Here is a 22172-nt window from a genome sequence, read left to right as displayed (position 1 = left end):
TTATGGTTGGATCCTGTAGAGCAAGATCAACACATAATTTTCTCTGATTTTTGCAGCACCAAATTTAAATTCCCATTGACTTTTGTTTAAACTTCATTTCTAAAATAAAGGTAGCCACAATCAGAAGATACAACTTAAGAGTTTGAAAGTGGTCCATAATTATAGCCTTCTGGAGTTCTACATGCATAAATGGTTGTCAAAATGGCACAAACAGAAGTCTAAGACAGGTTATGTGCTATGCTGTACAGGACATGTGCAGTCCAGGAAGAATGGGGCAGAGAAGGTAGAAGGAAAAAAAGCAGCAATTGATGATGTCTAATTAAAAAAATCCTTTTCTCCCCCTGCCACCTGCCTTGAAAATAAAATCTTCCATTTTACAACTACAAGTAATATCATGCAAGGAATAGGTTAGTGTGTGATAAATGAAACCCATGCATTTTATTTGCTGGACAAGTGAAGTTGATGATATTTTGTTTAAAAATAGCTTTGTTTTAAAAATTTAAGAAGTCATGTTTCTGAGGTAATTCAATCCAACAACTTCACCACAACCTAGTTAATTCAAACATAACACAGCATTTTCCAAGCAAAATTAAAATTGAACAAAATGGCAGGATGAAACTTGCTCTACCTGATGTCGGAATAGCAGTTGTTTCAGCTGACGACTCATTTGTTTTTCCGTTTGTTGTTATGAATGGAATAGCTGTTGCATTGGAATTTGTAATGTTTGGAGTCACTTCTCGCAAGGCCTTAGTTGTTTCAGTTGTAGCTAAAGTAGAATTCCCACTGGCAGCATCTGTTGTATTAAAATTTTGTGAATCGTCTCCAGTCCTGGAGGTTGATCTTGGTTTGGGAGTAGTCTGGGTTGTTGAAGTTGCTCCTGGCATGCTTGAATTTGTTAAGCTTGGAGTGGAGATGATGGTGGCAGAAGGTGAAACTAAAAGCGAAAAGTAGATCAAAAACTGAAACTGGCTAAGGGCATGCAGTAAAAAAAAAACAATTTTATATGCATGAAGCAAGTAAGTGAGAAACAAAAAAGGGAACACAAGTGCTACATTGAGAAATGGCTTTCATATCACACACCAATACTACAGTTGATCCATTATCTGTACAAAGCAAAATTCAGTTTTGTTAGACCACATCCAGAATACACAAGTCACAATCTTAAAATTTCACAACTGCACACAGAAATACTCCAGTAGGTATATTCGATTCACTAGTAAAGCTACGTCTGGAATTGTTGATTTGATCAATATAATTTTGTAAAAAAAGTAATGTCAGTGTAGGCTGTAGTAAAATATTTCTACACCAAATATGAAATACAAATTGTATCTGCTAAACGATTAATAAAATTAATTCAATTCTTATTTAAATTAAACTTATGTTTTATGATAACTTTATTGCAGAGTGAAGTAATTTAAGAAGTGGTTTCCAATTCATTAATCGGAAACTGAGCAGTGTGTGTGGCTGTAATTCAGCGTCTGCACTAATTTCACACTACCTACCTGTTGTGTTCTGTGCTTGGAGGCACGCAAAACCACTGCACAACAGCAGCAAGAACAAAAACCAGGAATCCATGGTTACGCTGGAAATAAACGTGAAAAGATATTTTTAATCCAAGTGTGTCTTGTAGCACAATTCTCACTATATAAAAATTCGACACACAATATTTGCTCGAAGTTTATAACTGAGAAAATGAACAAAATGTTTAATTACAAGGAACCAGAATGACTTGTTAAAATTACTACCTAATACTAAGGGGAGCTTCTCTACCAACAAAAGTTTGCTTAATGTATTTCACTTGACTACAAAATCAAAGCTGATCAGTACAGTACTCAGGAAGTGTTGCATGTCAGATGTGCAATCTTTTGCATGAGATTTTAAACTGAGGCCGAATCTGCTTGTTCAGGTGGATGTAAAATAACCCATGGCTCTATTTCAAAGAAGAGCAGGGGAGTTGTCGCCAGGGTCCTGGTTATTATTCCTCAATCAACAAGAAACAGATTATCTGGTCATCATCGCTGCTCTGTGTGGGAGTTTGCTGTGCACATATTGGTTGCCGGTTTTCTAAATTTCAGTGGTAACTACAGAAACTGACAGGAAAAGGCAGAGGCAAGGTTGAGCCATTGGAGGGATCACACAAATCCCCAAACAACTCATCTACTGACCTTCCCAGCATCACTTGCCCATATACTGCAGTCTTCAGATCACACTATGTACTTACCAGCCATCTCAGAATCAGTCAAACTCGAGTGGAAGCAAGCCATCCTCGATCTTGATTGCCTAAGAATGCAATTTACTGCCTCCTAAAGGTGCCTAACACCCCACTTCTCTCATTTTACCAATTATTCATGTCAATGACTACTATAAGAAAATTGCCAATACACAGATACAAACAGGGAAATCAATCTGGCTAAGCAATGCAGAAAAATGAGACAAAAGTGCAGATCACACTGGAAGGATCATTTTCATTGAATTGGGATAGAAGTATTATAAAGAAAGATAGAAGGAAAATTCTTGCCCTTTTTTATACCAATGCAGCGATGGTCCCTGGAATGGGCCTGCAGTCATCATCAACAGGCAGTTAGGTGGTTGGGCAAGCAAAACTAAATTACCAAACCACAATTCAAATATGACGTCCAATAAGAAGCAAAACAATTGCAGCATTCTGCAAGAAACATAGAAACGAGAAGCAGAAGTAGGCCATTCAGCCTTTTGAGCCTGCTCCACCATTCATTATGATCATGGCTGATCATCAACATCCTGAGCCTCCCCCTTTCCTCCATATCTCTTGATCCCTTTGGGCCCAAGAGTTTTACCTAATTTATTTTTGAAATCAGACAATGTTTTGGCCTCAGCTACATTGTGAATTCCATACAATCACTACTCTCTGGGTGAAGAAATTTCTCCTCACCTTAGTTTAGACAATTTACCCCTTATCCTCAAAATATGATCCCCAAGTTCTGGATTCCCTGACCACTGGGAACATTCTTTCTGAATCTACTCTGTCTAACATTGTTAGAATTTTATAAGTTTGTATGAGATCCCCTCTCATTGTTCTGAACTCCAGTGAATATAATCCTAACGACTTAATCTCTTCTCATAGGACGGGCATGCTATCCCAGGAATCAGCCTGGTAAACCTTCACTGTACCCCCTCTATAGCAAGGAAACCCTTCCTTAGATAAGGACATTAAAACTGTACACAATACTCCAGGTGTGGCCTCACTAATGCACTATACAATTGCAGTAAAACATCTCTATCCTTAACTCCAAGAAGGCACCAGAGCAAGGCAACTTCTTGCAAGCTGTGCCCAGCATAACTTCTAATTCTATCTTTTATTCTTGGTCTATGCTTCCAAAAATTCATTCTAATTCTTTTTTCTCTACACCCTAGCTATGACTGTAGCACTACATTCTGCACTCTCGTGTTTCCTTCTCTATGAATGGTATGCTTTGTCTGTATAGCACACAAGAAACAATACTTTTCACTGTATATTAATACACAGGACAATAATAAGTCAAATCAAATCAAATACTCAAATCCTCTTGCTTTGAAGGTCAACATACCATTTGCCTTCTTTGCTGCTTGCTGTATCTGCACGCTTACTTTCAGCGACTGATGTACAAGGAAGGACACCACGGTTTCGTTGACTATCCCTCTCTAAATTTACACCCATTCAAGTAATAATCTGTTTTCCCATTATTGCTACCAAAGTGGATAAACTCACATTTATCCACATTATACTGCATCTGCCATGCATATGCCCACATAGTCAGCCTGTCCAAATTATGTTGAAGAATTTCTGCGTCCTCCTCACAGCTTGCCCTCCCACCCGACTTTGGATCATCTGCAAATCTGGAGGTAATACACTGCAATAAAGTTACTGTGAAATTCCCCTAATCGCCACAGTCCAGCGCCTGTTCGGGTCAATGCACTTAACCAGCATGTCTGCCCTCTTCCAAATCAGTGATATTTATTATGAACAGTTGGGGTCCTAGCACAGATCCCTGCAGTACCCCACTAGTCACTGCCTGCCAAACAGAAAAAGACCCATTTATACCAACTCTTCGCTTCGTATCTGCTAACTAGCTTTCTATCCATCTCCAGACATTACCTGCAATCCTTTGCACTTAAAAGTTATATAGTAGTCTATGTGAGACTGTGTCTAAAGCCTTCTGAAAGTCTAAATAAAACACATCCATTGGTTGTCATGTCAACTCTGCCAGTTATATCCTCAAAGAATTCCAATAGATACTTCAAGCATGATTTTCCTTTTGTAAACCCATGCTGACTTTGTCTGATTATACCACTGACTTCTAAATTCTGAGTTATGAAATCCTTGACAATAGTCAGCTCACTAGTTTATAGTTTTCTGTTTTCTATCTACTTCTCTTTTTGAATAGTGGGCTTACATCAGCTACCCTCCAATCTACAGGGACCAATCCAAAGAATTTTGAAAAATGACCAATGGATTTACTATTTCCAGGGCCACTTCCTAAATACTCTGGGATGAAGACTGTCAGGCCCAGGAGATTTATCCACCTTCAATCCCATCAATTTCCTCAAAACCATTTCTCTAAAAATGCTGAATTCCTTCAGCTCGTCACCAGAACTTGTTTCTCAGAACTTCTGATACATTATTCATGTCTTCCTTGTGAAGACTGAAGCAAAGTACAACTCCTTGGCCATTTCTTTGTTCCCTGTTATGAATTCTGCTGTTTCAGACTGTGAGAGGTCTACATTCTTTTTGTGTCAATTTTTTTTTGTATACCTACTGAAACTTCTACAGTCAGTTTTATGTTCCCCGCTATGTTACTTTCATACTCTATTTTCCCCTACTTAATCAATCCTTGGCCCACCTTTGCTGAAGTTAAACTGCTCCCAATCCTCACACCTATTGCTTTTTCTTGCCAATTTGCATGCTTCTTCCTTGAATCTAATACTATCTCAAATTCCCCTGGTAAGCCATGGATTGACCATAGCTCCCTTACCACTCTTGCGCCAAACAAGAACAAACAACTTATAGAACACTACAGCACAAACAGGCCCTTCGGCCCACAAGTTGTGCCAATCATATCCCTACCTACCAGGCCTATCTATAACTCTCAATCCCATTAAATCCCATGCACTCATCCAGAAGTCTCTTAAAAGACCCCAGCGAGTTCGCCCCTACCACCACCAACAGCAGCCGATTCCACTCACTCACCACCCTCTGAGTGAAAAATTTGCCCCTGACATCTCCTCTGTACCTGCTCCCCAGCACCTTAAACCTGTGTCCTCTCGTAGTAACCATTTCAGCCCTGGGAAATAGCCTCCGAGAATCCATCCTTTCTATACCTCTTGACATTTTATAAACCTCTATCAGGCTGCCTCTCAACCTTCGTCTCTCCAGGGAGGAGACCTCGCTCCCTCAACCTATCCTCATAAGGCATGCCTCCCAATCCAGGCAACATCCTTATAAATCTCCTTTGCACCCTCTCAATAGCTTCCACATCCTTCTTACAGTGAGGTGACCAGAACTTCGCACAGTACTCCAAGTGGGGTCTGACAAGGGTCTTATATAGTTGCAGCATTACCTCCCGACTCCTAAACTCAATCCCTCGATTAATGAAGGCCAGTACACCATACGCCTTCTTGACCACATCATCCACCTGCGAGGCCGATTTAAGAGCCCTATGGACTCGGACCCCAAGATCCTTCTGCTCCTCAACACTGCTAAGACTTCTACCCTTGATATTGTACTCCTTCATCTCACTGGACCTGCCAAAATGGACCACTACACATTTATCCACGTTGAAATCCATCTGCCACTTCTCCACCCAGTCTTGCATCCTATCTATGTCTCGCTGCAACTTCTGATATCCCTCCAGACTATCCACAACACCAGCAACCTTCGAGTCATCGGCAAACTTACTAACCCATCCTTCCACTTCCTCATCCAGGTCATTTATGAAAATGACAACAGCAAGGGTCCTAGAACAGATCCCTGGGGCACTCCACTGGTGACCGACCTCCAGGCAGAAAAAGACGCATCCACAACCACTCTGCCTTTTGCAGGCAAGCCAGTTCTGGATCCACAAGGCAACAGCCCCTTGGCTCCCATGCCCTCTCAAGACTTTTCAAGAAGTCTTGTATGGGGGACCTTATCAAATGCCTTGCTGAAGTCCATGTAAACCACATCCACTGCTTTTCCTTCATCAATGTGTTCAGTCACATTTTCAAAGAACTCAACTAGGCTCGTAAGGCACGACCTGCCCTTGACAAAGCTATGGTGTTCACCTATTTGTTCCTTAAATGTCTGCTATTGCCTGTGCTCTGTCTTTCCTTTCAGTAATGTTTCCCAGTCCATCTTGGCCAATTCATGTCATGTGCCATCACAGTTTGTTTATTCAGATTCAGATCCCTGGTCTCAGAATTAATGACATTACCCGCCCTGACAAAGAATTCTGTCAAGCAAGCCATACCACCTTCCTGACCACTCTATCAACTTGTGTTGCTACTTTCAGGAAACTGTGGACCTATACGCCCAGATCTCTCTGTATGTTAATAGTTCTAAGGGTTACGCCATGTACTGTATACTTCCCTACTGTCTTGGACCTTCCAAAATGGATGACCTTGTATTTGTCTGGATTAAGTTCCATCTGTCATTTCTCTGCCCAAGTCTCCAGTCTATCTATATCCTGCTGTTTCCTCTGGCAATCCTCATCACTCTCTACAGCTCCCCCAATCTTTGTGTTGTCCACAAACTTGCTAATCGGACCACCTACGTTTTCCTCCGAATCACTTATATATATTACAAACGACAGGGGTCCCAGCACTGATCCCTGCGCAACACCACTGATCACAGCCAAAAAAAATACCCTTTCACTGCTAACCCACCTTCTATGACCAAGCCAGTTCTACATACTCCTTACCAGCTCAGCATGGATCCCAGGTGACTTCATTTTCTGTATCAGCCTGTCAAAAGGAGCTTGTCAAAGGCCTTGCAAAAGTCCATGTAGACAACATGCACTGCCCTACTCTCATCAATCATCAAAGCCAATTGACGAATAGACACATCCTGGTACTCATGAACGAAACTCGTATCAGGGAAGCAGCTGAGGGCATCCATAAGCCAGGTTCTGGACTCCAGCTATAGGAACAGCACAGATGTCACATCTTTGTTCTCTGCAAGAATCTCATACCCAAGTGTCACAGCATCCCATAACATTAAGTCTGCATTCAGCACACCTTAGGGGCAAGGCAGGATGGGGTGAGGCAGAGTGTGGTGGGGCAAGGCATTCCCGACAAATGATGGTATGGTGCTGAAGGGAACAGGTGATGAAGCCTACCAAAGTATCAAGTGCTATTAAAGTCCATATGCCTGTTGTATCTCAGCTGCATCTCCATGAAATAATCCTCTTCAGTGTGTATGCTCTTTGGTGTTCTCATGCACCAACTGCTCTGGCTCTTCTGAGGTGGTAGAGGTTTCGGGTTTAGTGGGTGCTTTAAAAGAAGTCTTTGCTAATTGCAGTGCATCTTACACGAGCCAATAATGGAGGAATAAGTGGTAGATAGGGTGACAATCTGACAGACTGTTTCGCCCTGGGTAGTGTTGAGTCTTCTGGGGTTGTTGAAGTTACACTAACCCAGACCATGAGAAGGTTTTCAACCACACATCTGACCTATACCTTACAGATGGTGTAAGGGCTTTGGCAATTCAGGACTCAAGGTATGCACCACAGAATACTCAATTTTTGACATACTCTTGTAATCAGTGTTGATGTCACTGTTCCAGGTTAAATACTTGGCCTGTGGTGACTCCCGCAGGATGCTGGTGGTGGGGGATTCGGAGATGGTATCATAGAATCATACAGTGCAGGAGAGGCCCTTTGGTTCATCGGGTTCGCACCAACACATCAGAAATACCTGAACTCGCACCTAATTCCATCTGTCTGCATTTGGCCCACAGCCCTGAATGTAATAACATGCCAAGTGCTCATCCAGATACTTTTTCAAGGATGGGAAGCAACCCGCCTCTAACACCCTCTGAGGCAGCACGTTGCAAACCATCACTACCTGCTGGGTAAATATGTTTTTCCTCACATCCCCTCTAAATCTCCTGTCCCTGACCCTTCAAGGAAGGGGAACAACTGCTCCCTATCCACACTTTCCATGCCCTTCATAATCTTGTACACCTTAATCAGGTCATCCTTCAGTCTTCTCTGCTCCAACGAAAACAAGTCTTTCCAACCTCAGTTCCTTGAATTCGTTGGCAGACTCGTGCTCTTTCACCCATGTCTGTGTGTCCATAGGAAGAACCTGAAAGAATGATAATTCTCTCCTCGATTTGCTCATTGGATAGCTCTTCTGGTTTAATCCACCTGCAAAGCAATTCCTTTACATGGGTGTACGTCTCCTTGGAGGGCTCTCCTTCTGGTGTGGTGAATGCTCTGAACTGAAACCAATGTGTCTCAGCTGAAATCTCAGGTGTGGCCACTGGTGTCTCTCTGAGGTTAGGATAGCTGTTGGGACCGATCTTAATCCATGGCAGTGAAGGTTTACAATGACTTGCTATAGAACAGTACAGCACAGTACAGGTCCTTCAGCCCTCTATGTTGTGCTGAACCCAAGATCAAGCTATCCCACTCCCTATCATTCTGGTGTGCTCCATGTGCCTATCCAATAACCGCTTGAAAGTTCCTAAAGTGTCCGGCTCCACTATCGCAGCAGGCAGTGCATTCCACACCCCAACCACTCTCTGAGTGAAGAATCTACCTTGGACATCCCTCCTATATCTCCCACCATGAACCTTATAGTTATGCCCCCTAGAACAGCTATAGCCACTCAAGGAAACAGCCTCTGCACGTCCACCCATCGTGATGAGGAGTGCTCCTCGTTCAACTGCTCCATGCGTGCTGAGTATCTGCAGGAAGTTCGTAGTATCACGAGAGCAGGAACAGCCGACAGAGGGATCCGTGGTGCAGCAACCGAAGACGAAAGAGTCGAATCGGACTCCTCCAGAAGGCCACTGCCCTCAACTCGACATGTATGCTCAAGCCATCAGGAGATGCGTCAACGCCAGATTCATTAGCCGCACTCACAAGACAGGTCCAAACATCACCCAAACACAACACAATGCCATCCACACTCTCAAGACCAACCACAACTTTGTCATCAAACCATCAAAGGAGGGGCCACCATCACACTGAACAGAACAGATTACTGCAAAGTATACTGCCAACTGAACAATCAGAACACAGTAAAAAGTCTGACAACACCAGGTTTTAGTCCAACCTATTTATTTGATAATATACTCGCAAGCTTTCGGGTTAGCCCCTTCGTCAGGTGAATGGAGAGTTCTGGCCTCAGACAGAGCATATAAAGCACAGACAGTTTAGAGATTACTGATTAGAATGCGAATCCTTACACCTAACCTGCTGTTCAAGACCTGAAGTGGCTGATAATGTGAGTGGAAGGAGCACTGATCACAGTTTAAAGAGATGTGTATTGTCTCCAGACAGTACAGTAAGTGAGGTTTTGCAAACCCAGGCAAGTCACGGGGGTTGCAGATAGTGCGACATGAACCCAAGATCCCTGTTGAGACCGTCCTCATGTGTGCGGAACTTGGCTATCAGTCTCTGTTCAGCGACTCTGCGCTGTCGTGTGTCGTGAAGGCCGCCTTGGAGAATGCTTACCCGAAGGTCAGAGGCTGAATGCCCGTGACCACTGAAGTGTTCGCCAACAGGAAGGGAACAGTCTTGCCTGGTGACTGTCGAGCGATGTTCATTCATCCATTGTCGTAGCGTCTGCATGGTCTCCCCAATGTACCATGCTTCGGGACATCCTTTCTTGCAACGTATCAGGTAGACAATGTTGGCCGAGTTGCAAGAGTATTTACCATGTACCTGGTGGACGGTATTCTCACGTGTGATGATGGTATCCGTGTCGATGATCCGGCATGTCTTGCAGAGGTTGCTGTGGCAGGGTTGTGTGGTATTGTGGTCACTGTTCTCCTGAAGGCTGGGTAGTTTGCTGCGAACAATGGTCTGTTTTGAGGTTGTGTGGTTGTCTGAAAGCAAGAAGTGGGGGTGTGGGGATAGCCCTGGCGAGATGTTCGTCTTCATCAATGATATGTTGAAGACTCCGGAGAAGATGTCGTAGCTTCTCCGCTCCGGGGAAGTACTGGACGACGAAGGGTACTCTGTCCACTGTGTCCTGTGTTTGCCTTCTGAGGAGATCGGTGCGGTTTTTCGCTGTGGCGCATCGGAACTGCCGATCTATGAGTCGAGCACCATATCCTGTTCTTATGCAGGATGTATGGGATTGTGGGTAATCTAGGAAGTTGGATCAGGAATTGGCTATCAGATAGGAGACAGAGGGTGGTGGTGGATGGTAAATATTCATCATGGAGTGCAGTTACGAGTGGTGTGCCTCAGGGATCTGTTTTGGGGCCACTGTTGTTTGTAATTTTTATTAATGATCTGGATGAGGGTATAGTTGGGTGGATTAGTAAATTTGCTGATGACACCAAAGTTGGAGGTGTGGTAGATTGTGAGGAAGGGTGTCATAGTCTGCAGGGAGACTTAGATAGGTTGCAGAGCTGGGCCGAGAGGTGGCGGATGGAATTTAATGCGGAGAAGTGTGAGGTAATTCACTTTGGTAGGAGCAACAGATGTGTCGAGTATAGGGCTAACGGGAGGACTTTGAATAGTGTGGATGAACAGAGGGATCTAGGTGTGTGTGTACATAGATCCCTGAAAGTTGGGAATCAAGTAGATAAGGTTGTCAAGAAGGCGTACGGTGTCTTGGCGTTTATTGGTAGGGGGATTGAATTTAGGAGTCGCAGTGTAATGTTGCAACTGTACACTACTCTAGTGCGGCCGCACTTGGAGTACTGTGTGCAGTTCTGGTCCCCGCATTACAAGAAGGATGTGGAGGCGTTGGAGAGGGTGCAGAGGAGGTTTACTAGGATGTTGCCTGGTATGGTGGGGAGGTCCTATGAGGAGAGACTGAGGGATCTAGGGTTGTTTTCGTTGGGAAGAAGGCGGCTAAGAGGGGATCTTATTGAAACATATAAGATGATTAGAGGTTTAGATAGGGTGGATAGTGATAGCCTTTTTCCTCGGATGGAGAAAGCTAGCACGAGGGGGCATGACTTTAAATTAAGGGGGGGTAGCTACAGGACGGATGTCAGGGGTAGGTTCTTTACCCAGCGGGTGGTGAGGGATTGGAATGCCCTGCCTGCTGCAGTTGTAGATGCGTCTAGTTTGGGGGCGTTTAAGAGATCTCTGGATAGGTTTATGGACGAAAAGGGATTGGTATAGGCTAGTGGGTCATTGTTTTTGTAACTGGTCGGCGCAACATCGTGGGCCGAAGGGCCTGTTCTGCGCTGTAATGTTCTATGTTCTATGTTTATGAGGGCATCTTTCAGGGTCTGGAGGTGTCTGTCACGATCCTCCTCATCTGAGCAAATCCTGTGTATACGGAGGGCTTGTCCATAGGGAATGGCTTCTTTAACATGTTTAGGGTGGAAACTGGAGAAGTGGAGCATTGTGAGATTGTCTGTGGGCTTGCGGTACAGTGAGGTGCTGAGGTGACCGTCCTTAATGGAGATGCGTGTGTCCAAGAATGCAACTGATTCTGGGGAATAGTCCATGGTGAGTCTGATGGTGGGGTGGAATTTGTTGATATCATCATATAGTTGTTTCAGTGATTGTTCACCATGAGGCCAAAGGAAGAAAATGTCATCGATGTATCTAGTGTACAGCATCGGTTGAAGATTCTGTGCAGTGAAGAAGTCTTGTTCGAACCTGTGCATGAAGATGTTGGCATATTGAGGTGCAAATTTGGTCCCCATGGCTGTTCCATGTGTCTGGATGAAAAACTGGTTGTTGAAGGTGAAGACATTGTGGTCCAGGATAAAGCGGATGAGTTGTAAAATTGCATCTGGAAATTGGCAGTTGTCAGCATTGAGTACTGAGGCAGTCGCAGCAATGCCATCGTTGTGGGGGATGTTGGTGTAGAGCGCTGAGACATCCATTGTGACGAGGAGTGTCCCTGGTTCAACTGCTCCGTGTGTGCTGAGTTTCAGTAGAAAGTCCGTAGTGTCGCGACAAAAGCTGGGGGTTCTTTGTACAATGGGTTTCAGGATGCTCTCGACGTAGCCGGAGAGGTTCTCACACAGACTTCCATTGCCTGATACGATGGGACGGCCAGGTGTGTTTGCCTTGTGTATCTTTGGGAGGCAGTAGAGATCTCCAATGCGGGGAGTACGTGGAATGAGAGCACGGAGGGTGCTCTGAAGGTCCGGATCAAAGGTCTTGATCAGATTGTTGAGTTGACGAGTGTGTTCTTTGGTCGGATCTGTGGGTAATTGTCTGTAGTGTTCCTCATTGTTTAGTTGTCGGTACACTTCTTTACAGTAATCCGTTCTGTTCAGTATGACGATGGCCCCTCCTTTGCTGGTTTGATGACAATGTTGCGGTTTGTCTTGAGAGCGTGGATGGCGTTGCGTTGTGCTTGGGTGATGTTCGGGGCTGTCTTGTGAGTGCGGCTGATGAATCTGGTGTTAACGCACCTCCTGATGGTTTGGGCATACAAGTCCAGTCGAGGGCAGCGGCCTTCCGGAGGAGTCCAATTGGATTCCTTCCTCTTAGGCTGTTGCACTGCGGATCTCTCTGTCGGCTGTTCTGGTTCATCGACTGTCTCACTGTGTTCGTTGCTGGCCTCTTGGGGTTTGTGGAAAAACTCCCTCAGCCTCATTCGCCTGATGAATTCCTCTGTGTCCGCTGCGAGACTGATGGGGTCCATTTTGGTGGTGGGGCAGAAATTGAGCCCTCGGCTGAGAACTTCGATTTCATCTGGTTGAAGTGTGTAGTCCGACAAGTTGACAATAGACCTCCCTGCGGTAGTGCTGTTTTCTACTGTGGTGCCGGGGGAGGCTTGGTTGTTACTGGCGGCGATGCCGAGTTTCTCAAGTTTCCTATTCTTGGTGTGCATGTAGGTGGTGTAGTTTCTTTGTCTCATCTGCTTGGCAGAGTTTCGCAGTTGGTCTGCATCCTGAGCACAAGTTGAGAAAATGTATTCCATTTTAGTTTCCAGGGTGCGGCGTTTGCTGTAAAGCTGGTGTATGAGGTGGTTGAGAAGTGTGAGAGAGGTGCGACGGCAAAGTCTCTCAGCGTAGTCTGTGTTATAGGTTGCCCTGAGTGGGTTCGTGATCTGTAGTCCTTTTGGTATCTTGTCTGCTTTCTTGCATCTCTGTAAAAACTTGATGTCTGTGTCGATATGCGCAATCTTCTTGGAGATCCTCTCCACTTGGATCCGGCAGACATTTGCCCGCAGATCTGACAAAGAACATACACATCAACTCAAGAGACTGATCAAGACCTTCGATCCAGACCTTCAGAGCACCCTCCGTGCTCTCATCCCACATACTCCCCACACTGGAGATCTCTACTGCCTCCCAAAGATACACAAGGCCAACACACCCGGCCGTCCCGTCGAATCAGGCAATGGGACGCTGTCCGAGAACCTCTCCGGATACGTCAATGAAACCCATTGTACAAAGAGCCCCCAGCTTCTTCTGTCATGACACTACGGACTTCCTACAGAAACTCAGCACTCATGGAGCAGTTGATCCAGGAGTACTCCTCATCACAATGGATGTCTCGGCACTTGACACCAGCATCCTGCACGACGACAGCATCGCTGCAACTGCCTCAGTAATCAACGCCGACAACTGCCAATCTCCAGATGTAATTCTACAACTCATCTGCTTCATCCTGGACCACCTTCAACAACCAATTCTTCATCCAGCCACACGGAACAGCCATGGGGACCAAATTCGCACCTCAGTGTGCCAACATTTTTATGCACGGGTTCATACAAGACCTCATCACCAAACAGGACCTTCAACCGATACCATACACTAGATACATGAATGACATTTTCTTCCTTTGGACACATGGCGAACAATCACAGAAACAACTATTTAATGATATCAACAAGTTCCATCTCACCAGACTCACCATGGACTACTCTCTGGAATCAACTGCATTCTTGGACACATGCATCTCCATCAAGGATGGTCACCTCAGCACTTCACTGTACCGCAAGCCCACAGATAACCTCATGATGCTCCACTTCTCCAGCTTCCACCCTAAGCATGTTAAAGAAGCCGCCCCCTAGACAAGCCCTCCGCAATACACAGGATATGCTCAGATGAGGAGGATCGCAACATACACCTACAGACACTGAAAGAAGCCCTCATAAGAACACGATATGGAGCTCAACTCATCGATTGATAGTTCCGACGTGCCACAGCGAAAAACCGCATCGACCTCCTCAGAAAACAAACGCGGGACTTTGTCGTCCAGTACTTCCCTGGAGCACAGAAGCTAGGGCATCTTTTCCGGAGCCTTCATCAATGAAGACGGACATCTCGCCAAAGCCATCCCCATGCTCCCACTTCTTGCCTTCAAACAATCGCACAACCTCAAACAGACCATTGTCTACAGCAAACTACCCAGCTTTCAGGAGAACAGTGACCATGACACCACACAACCCTGCCACAGCAACCTCTGCAAGACGTGCCGGATCATCGACATGGATGCCATCACCTTACATAAGAACACCATCCACCAGGTACATGGTACATAATCTTACAACTCAGCCAACGTTGTCGACCTGATACGCGTCAGGAAAGGATGTTCTGAGGCATGGTACATTGGGGAAACCATGCAGACGCTACGACAACAAATGAATGAACACTGACAATCACCTGTTAGGAGTGTCCTCTTCCAGTCGGAGAACACTTCAGCAGTCACGGGCATTCAGCCTCTGATCTTCGGGTAAGCATTCTCCAAGGCGGCCTTCATAAGAACATAAGAAATAGGAGCAGGAGTAGGCCATCTGGCCCTTCGAGCCTGCCCCGCCATTCAATAAGATCATGGCTGATCTGTCGTGGCTCAGTTCCACTTTCCCACCCTCTCCCCATAACCCTTAATCCCCTCACTTATCAAAAACCCATCAACCCGCTTCTTAAAAACATTTAGCGAGGTAGCCTCCACCACTTCAACGGGCAGAGAATTCCAGAGATTCACCACCCTTTGAGTGAAGAAGTTCTTCCTCAACTCCGTTCTAAACCGCCCCCCCTCCCCTTTATCTTGAGGCTGTGCCCCCTAGTCCTACTGTCCTTTCTGAGCGGGAAGAGTCTCTCCACCTCTATCCTATCCATCCCATTCATCATCTTATACATCTCAATGAGATCTCCCCTCATTCTTCTAAACTCTAACGAGTACAAGCCTAGTTTATTCAGCCTCTTCTCATAGCTCAACCCCCTCAACTCCGGCATCAGCCTAGTAAACCTCCTCTGCACTCCCTCCAAGGCCAAAATATCCTTGCGTAAGTACGGCGCCCAAAACTGCACACAGTACTCTAGCTGCGGCCTCACCAATGCCCTATATAGCCGCAGCAAGACCTCCCTACTTTTATATTCAATTCCCCTCGCGATGAAGGCCAGCATCCCATTCGCCTTCCTGACCACCTGCTACACCTGAAAGCTGGGTTTTTGCGATTCATGCACAAGGACCCCGAGGTCCCTCGGCACCGTCGCCTGCTGCAGTTTTTCTCCACGTAAGTAGTAATCCTTCCTACCATTATTCCTACCAAAGTGGACCACCTCGCACTTGCCAACATTAAATTCCATTTGCCAGTTCCTGGCCCATTCGCCCAGCCTATCTAGATCCTTCTGCAGACTCTCCACACCCTCCGCGCAATTTGCCGTTCCACCAATCTTGGTGTCACAGGAAATTTCGACACCATGCACTCAGTTCCCTCCTCCAGATCATCTATATAAACGGTATATAGCTGAGGCCCCAGCACCAACCCCTGAGGCACTCCACTAGTCACCAACCGCCAATCCAAATAGCACCCATTGACCCCTACTCTCTGCCTCCTATTTGACAACCAGTCCTCTATCCACGCTAACACCCTACCCACAACTCCATGTCCCCTGACCTTCTGCAATAACCTCTTGTGAGGTACCTTGTCAAACCCCTTCTGAAAATCAAGGAAGACCACATCCACCGGCTCTCCTCTATCCATCGCCCTAGACACATCCTCATAGAACTCCAGTAAATTTGTCAGACACAACTTCCCCGTAACGAAACCGTGCTGCGTCTGCTCTATCAAGCAATTCCCCTCAAGATGCCTCGCTATTTCCTCCATGATGACAGATTCTAACATTTTACCTACAACAGACGTTAAACTAACCGGCCTATAATTCCCCGCCTTTTGCCTGGCACCCTTCTTAAACAACGGCGTAACATTAGCCGCTTTCCAATCTTCCGGCACTTCCCCGGAATCCAGCGACGTCTGGAAAATAACCACCAAGGCATCCACTATCACCTCCGCCATTTCTTTCAGAACCCTCGGATGCATTCCATTCGGTCCTGAGGACTTGTCCACAATCAGCCCCTCCAGTCTGTCGAGCACCACCTCTCTAGTAACAGTAATGTCATTGAGACCCTCCAGTCCTACCACCTTTCCATCTCTAACACCCGGCAAATTATTCACGTCCTCCTCCGTGAAGACCGAAACAAAGAAGTTATTCAAGACCTCAGCCATTTCCCCATCCCCTACCACTAAGTCCCCCTTCTCATCCTCTAAGGGTCCAACGTTCACCCTAGCCAGCCTCTTCCTTTTTAAATACTTATAAAAACTCTTGCAGGAATGGGACGGCCATAGTTATGGGGGATTTCAATCTGCATATTGATTGGTCGACCCATGTTGGACGTGGTGGGCTCGAGGAGGAGTTCTTGGAATGCTGCCGGGATAGTTTCCTGGAACAGTGTGTGTTGGAGCCGACGAGGGAGCGAGCTATCTTGGATCTGGTGTTATGTAATGAGGCAGGTAGAATTAGGGGCCTTGCGGTGAAGGATCCTCTTGGGGAGAGTGATCATTGTATGGTGGAGTTTCTGGTGCAGATGGAGGAGGACAAAGTGGGTTCCCGGACACGCGCACTTTGTTTGAATAGAGGGGAGTACGGTAGGATGAGAGAAGAATTGGCGAATGTGGACTGGGGGAGCGCGTTGGAGGGAGGGTCTGCTGAGGAGCAGTGGAGGATCTTTAAGGAGATCTTTCTTGGTGCTCAGCAGAAATTTATTCTGATGGTCAAAAAGGACAGTAGGAGGAGAGGTAATAAGCCGTGGATAACGAAGGAGGTGAAGGAAAGTGTTAAATTAAAAGCGGAGGAATTTAGAGTAGCTAGGAGTAGTGGGCGAGAAGCGGATTGGGAGAGGTTTAAATGTCGACAAAGATTGACAAAGAAGTTGATAAAGAAGGGTAGGAGAAACTATGAAGCTGGGCTAGCGCTTAATATAAAAAAGGATAGCAAGAGTTTTTATAAATATATAAAAAGGAAGAGGCTGGCTAGAGTGAACGTTGGTCCTTTAGAGGATGAGAAAGGGGACCTAGTGGTAGGGGATGGGGATATGGCTAAGGTATTGAATAACTTTTTTGTTTCTGTCTTCACGGAGGAGGACGTGAATAATTTGCCGGGTGTTAGCGATGGAAAGGTGGTAGGACTGGAGGGTCTTAATGACATTACTGTTACTAGAGAGGCGGTGCTCGACAGACTGGAGGGGCTGATTGTGGACAAGTCCCCAGGACCGGATGGAATGCATCCGAGGGTTCTGAAAGAAATGGCGGAGGTGATAGTGGATGCCTTGGTGGTTATTTTCCAGACGTCGCTGGATTCCGGAGAAGTGCCGGATGATTGGAAAACGGCTAATGTTACGCCGTTGTTTAAGGAGGGTGCCAGGCAAAAGGCGGGGAATTATAGGCCGGTTAGCTTAACGTCTGTGGTAGGTAAAATGTTAGAATCTGTCATTAAGGAGGAAATTGCGAGGCATCTTGAAGGAAATTGCTTGATAGAGCAGACGCAGCACGGTTTCATTAAAGGGAAGTCGTGTCTGACAAATTTACTGGAGTTCTATGAAGATGTGTCTAGGGCAGTGGATAGAGGAGAGCCGGTGGATGTGGTCTTTCTGGATTTTCAGAAGGCGTTTGACAAAGTACCTCACAAGAGGTTATTGCAGAAGGTCGAGGGACATGGAGTTGTGGGTAGGGTGTTAGAACAAAGAACAAAGAACAACACAGCACGGGAAACAGGCCCTTCGGCCCAACGAGCCCGCGCCGCCGTCCCACTGTCTCAATGACCTATTCATGATTTTAGTCTACGCCTAATGTGCTAGGATCAGGGAGGTCCAATTTAGGGACAATTTAGTACCCAATCGATCAGCCTAAAAGCACATCTTTGGGGATGTTAGCGTGGATAGAGGATTGGTTGTCAAATAGGAGGCAGAGAGTGGGGGTCAACGGGTGCTATTCGGATTGGCGGATGGTGACTACTGGAGTGCCCCAGGGGTCGGTGCTGGGGCCTCAGCTTTTTACCATTTATATAGAAGATCTGGAGGAGGGAACCGAGTGTAGGGTGTCGAAATTTGCTGATGACACCAAGGCTGGGGGAACGGCAAATTGTGTGGAGAATCTGCAGAAGGATCTAGATAGGCTGGGCGAATGGGCCAGGAAATGGCAAATGGAATTTAATGTTGGCAAGTGTGAGGTGGTCCACTTTGGTAGGAAGAATGGTAGGAAGGACTATTACTTACGTGGCGAAAAACTGCAGCAGGCGACGGTGCAGAGGGACCTCGGGGTCCTTGTGCATGAGTCGCAAAAACCCAGCTTGCAGGTGCAGCAGGTGGTCAGGAAGGCGAATGGGATGCTGGCCTTCATAGCGAGGGGGATTGAATATAAAAGTAGGGAGGTCTTGCTGCAGCTGTATAGGGCATTGGTGAGGCCGCAGCTGGAGTACTGTCTGCAGTTTTGGGCACCGCACCTGCGCAAAGATATTTTGGCCTTGGAGGGAGTGCAGAGGAGGTTTACTAGGCTGATACCGGAGTTGAGGGGGTTGAGCTATGAGGAGAGGCTGAATAAACTAGACTTGTACTCGTTAGAGTTTAGAAGAATGAGGGGAGATCTCATTGAGACGTATAAGATGATGAATGGGATGGATAGGATAGAGGTGGAGAGACTCTTCCCGCTCAAAAAAGACAGTAGGACTAGGGGGCACAGCCTCAAGATAAAGGGGGGGCAGTTTAGAATGGAGTTGAGGAGGAACTTCTTCACTCAAAGGGTGGTGAATCTCTGGAATTCTCTGCCCGTTGAAGTGGTGGAGGCTGCCTCGCTAAATATTTTTAAGACGCGGGTTGATGGGTTTTTGATAAGAGACGGGATTAAGGGTTATGGGGAGAGGGCGCGAAAGTGGAACTGAGCCACGACAGATCAGCCATGATCTTATTGAATGGCGGGGCAGGCTTGAAGGGCTAGATGGCCTACTCCTGCTCCTATTTCTTATGTTCTTGTATTAAGCGCTAGCCCAGCTTCATAGTTTCTCCTACCCTTCTTTATCAATTTCTTTGTCAATCTTTGTTGACATTTAAACCTCTCCCAATCCTCTTCTCGCCCACTACTCTTAGCTACTCTAAACGCCTCCGCTTTTAATTTAACACTTTCCTTCACCTCCTTCGTTATCCACGGCTTATTACCTCTCCTCCTACAGTCCTTTTTGACCATCGGAATAAATTTCTGCTGAGCACCAAGAAAGATCTTCTTAAAAATCCTCCACTGCTCCTCAGCAGACCTAACTTCCAACGCGCTCCCCCAGTCCACATTCGCCAATTCCTCTCTCATCCTACTGTACTCCCCTCTGTTCAAACAAAGGACGCGTGTCCGGGAACCCACTTTGTCCTCCTCCATCTGCACCAGAAACTCCACCATACAATGATCACTCTCCCCAAGAGGATCCTTCACCGCAAGGTCCCTAATTCTACCCGCCTCATTACATAGCATCAGATCCAAGATAGCTCGCTCCCTCATCGGCTCCAACACACACTGTTCCAGGAAACTATCCCGGCAGCATTCCAAGAACTCCTCCTCGAGCCCACCGCGTCCAACATGGGTCGACCAATCAATATGCAGATTGAAACCCCCATAACTACGGCCGTCCCATTCCTGCACGCCGCACTTACTTGCGCGTTAACAGCCCGCCCCACCTCCAGATCATTATTCAGGGGCCTATAGACGACACCCACCAGCGTTTTCCTCCCTTTGCTGTTCCTAATCTCTACCCACAATGATTCCACTTTCTGCTCTTGACACATGACAATGCAGAATTGCTGAGCAGAAATTGATAGCCAAGTTCCGCACACAAGGATGGCCTCAACTGGGATCTTGAGTTCATGTCACATTATCTGTAACCCCCATGACTTGCAGAATCTCAATAACTGTCCTGGCTCTTTAACCTGTGCTTGCCTCTCTCTCCACTCACATTGTCTGTACATTTAAGACTTGATTACCTGTAAAGACTTACATTCCAACCATTATCTTGTAAATTGAATTTGTGTCTGTATATGATCTGTTTGAGAACACAAGTCACCACTCACCTGATGAGGGAGCCTGAGACTCCAAAAGATAGTGCTGCTAAATAAACCTGTTGGACTTTAACCTGGTGTTGTGAGACTTCTTACTGTGCTTACCCCACTCCAACACCGGCATCTCCACATCATGGTTACTAGCAAATGACAATGGAAAGACTGTTACTGCACTACTTGACACTGGAAGCTCACTCTCCCTCATCAAAAGATGTGATGTTCCGGATGGCAACGTGGATTAGTCATCACACCCTCCGACAATGTGTACACAGTGAAACCAAGCAATACTCCATTACTGAGATTACTATTGCTATTCATACCCAGGTTTTTCCATTAAATGTGGAAAATTTACCCAGTGAGCTTGTTTTAAGTAGACACCTTCCTATCCTGCATGACTTGTTGCAATGGGAATCACGGGTGCAAGTGTGCTGACAGATTGTTACTCACTCTCAAAATAAACGAGGGATTACAACTCTTACCAGATCGTGGGATGGCATGGTGGCACAGTGGTTAGCATTGCTGCCTCACAACGCCAGGGAGCTAGGTTCGATTCCCAGCTTGGGTCACCTGTGTCGAATCTGCACATTCTCCTCATGTGTGCATCAGTTTCCTACGGATGTTCCGGTTTCCTCTTACTTTCCAAAGGTGTGCAGGTTAGGTTGATTGGCCATGCTAAATTACTCCCAGTTTTGGGAGAATTAGCAGGGTAAATATATGGAGTTACGGAATAGGGTGGGATTCTTGTTGATGTGGGCTTGATGAGCTGAATGGCCTCCTTCTGTACTGTATGATACATGTGACAGCTTGTTCTGGGGTAACAAAGGGCCAGAAAATCCTGACAACAGCACCACTTGAAGACAACATGGGGCTCAGCTCCTCTTAAGGCTATTCTGTCTGGGTTAAATGTTGACTTGTGGGTGGTATTATCAGACATATGGCAGCTTCAACAGTCTGATTCCTCATTGGCATGATTCTTTAGGAGGGCAGGGGAAAGGGGTAAGCCTGATAAACCAGGCGGAGTTTCGGGAAGCATTCTGTATGTTGAGGAGGAAAAACAGCTACACCTTGCTCCACTGATCTCTTGCAGACCACTCATTCTCCATCTAGTTTTCACTACACCATGGACAGGCCATCTAAGTCAGAAGAAAGCTCACCAGGGGATCATTTCTTTTGGCCACACCAACACAAAGACAAAGACATTCTCGTATACTGCCAAAAATGCCCACAGTGCCAAAAGACAAGTGCTGTCCAGAAGGCCAACAGAGCTTCAGTTAGCCTTGTCTTTACTCATTTCCAACAAATTGTGAGGACATGATCAGTCCATTGGAGAAAAGCTATTCTGCAGATCAATACATCCTTGTCATATAAGGTAATGTAACTCAGTCCTCAGAGGTTTTTTGGCCTGGAATGCACTGCCAAGTAGGGTGGTGGAGGCAGACATGCTAGGGTTGTTTAAGACTTATCTAGATAGGCACATGAGCAGACTGGAGATGGAGGGATAGAAAAGAATGTTCTAGTTGAAGATCAAGAGCCTCAGGACGTTCCTGGGAATTAACAGATTCCTATCAGTCATCCAATAAATTCTAAGGCTCACCTTGTCACTTATGTTGGAGCTATTGGGGATCTTCCATTAATGTCTGTATAGCCTGTTGTATGTCTATTTATGTTTATTGATGTCTCCTTTTATATCCACAGGCG

General features: G+C 46.0%; 1 protein-coding gene across 3 annotated transcripts in view; it reads right to left on the bottom strand.

Moving 5' to 3' along the window:
• The window catches only part of ptpra (protein tyrosine phosphatase receptor type A), a 257679-nt gene that overhangs the window by 125168 nt on the left and 110339 nt on the right, over positions 1 to 22172 (bottom strand). For all 3 annotated transcript variants that reach the window (XM_080196539.1, XM_080196648.1, XM_080196610.1), the window contains exons 3-4: positions 1503 to 1582; positions 629 to 934 (exon numbers count right to left, since the gene is read on the bottom strand). In XM_080196539.1, the coding sequence (XP_080052665.1) occupies positions 629 to 934; positions 1503 to 1575 (379 nt within the window). In that variant the 5' untranslated portion in view covers positions 1576 to 1582. The remainder of the gene's footprint in view (positions 1 to 628; positions 935 to 1502; positions 1583 to 22172) is intronic.

This window comes from Carcharhinus amblyrhynchos, chromosome 1, assembly GCF_965287045.1.
Source record: "Carcharhinus amblyrhynchos chromosome 1, sCarAmb.v2.hapA, whole genome shotgun sequence".
Lineage (NCBI taxonomy): Eukaryota > Metazoa > Chordata > Chondrichthyes > Carcharhiniformes > Carcharhinidae > Carcharhinus > Carcharhinus amblyrhynchos.
Note: the sequence above shows the minus strand (reverse complement) of the source record. Positions and strands in the feature narration are given on the sequence as shown.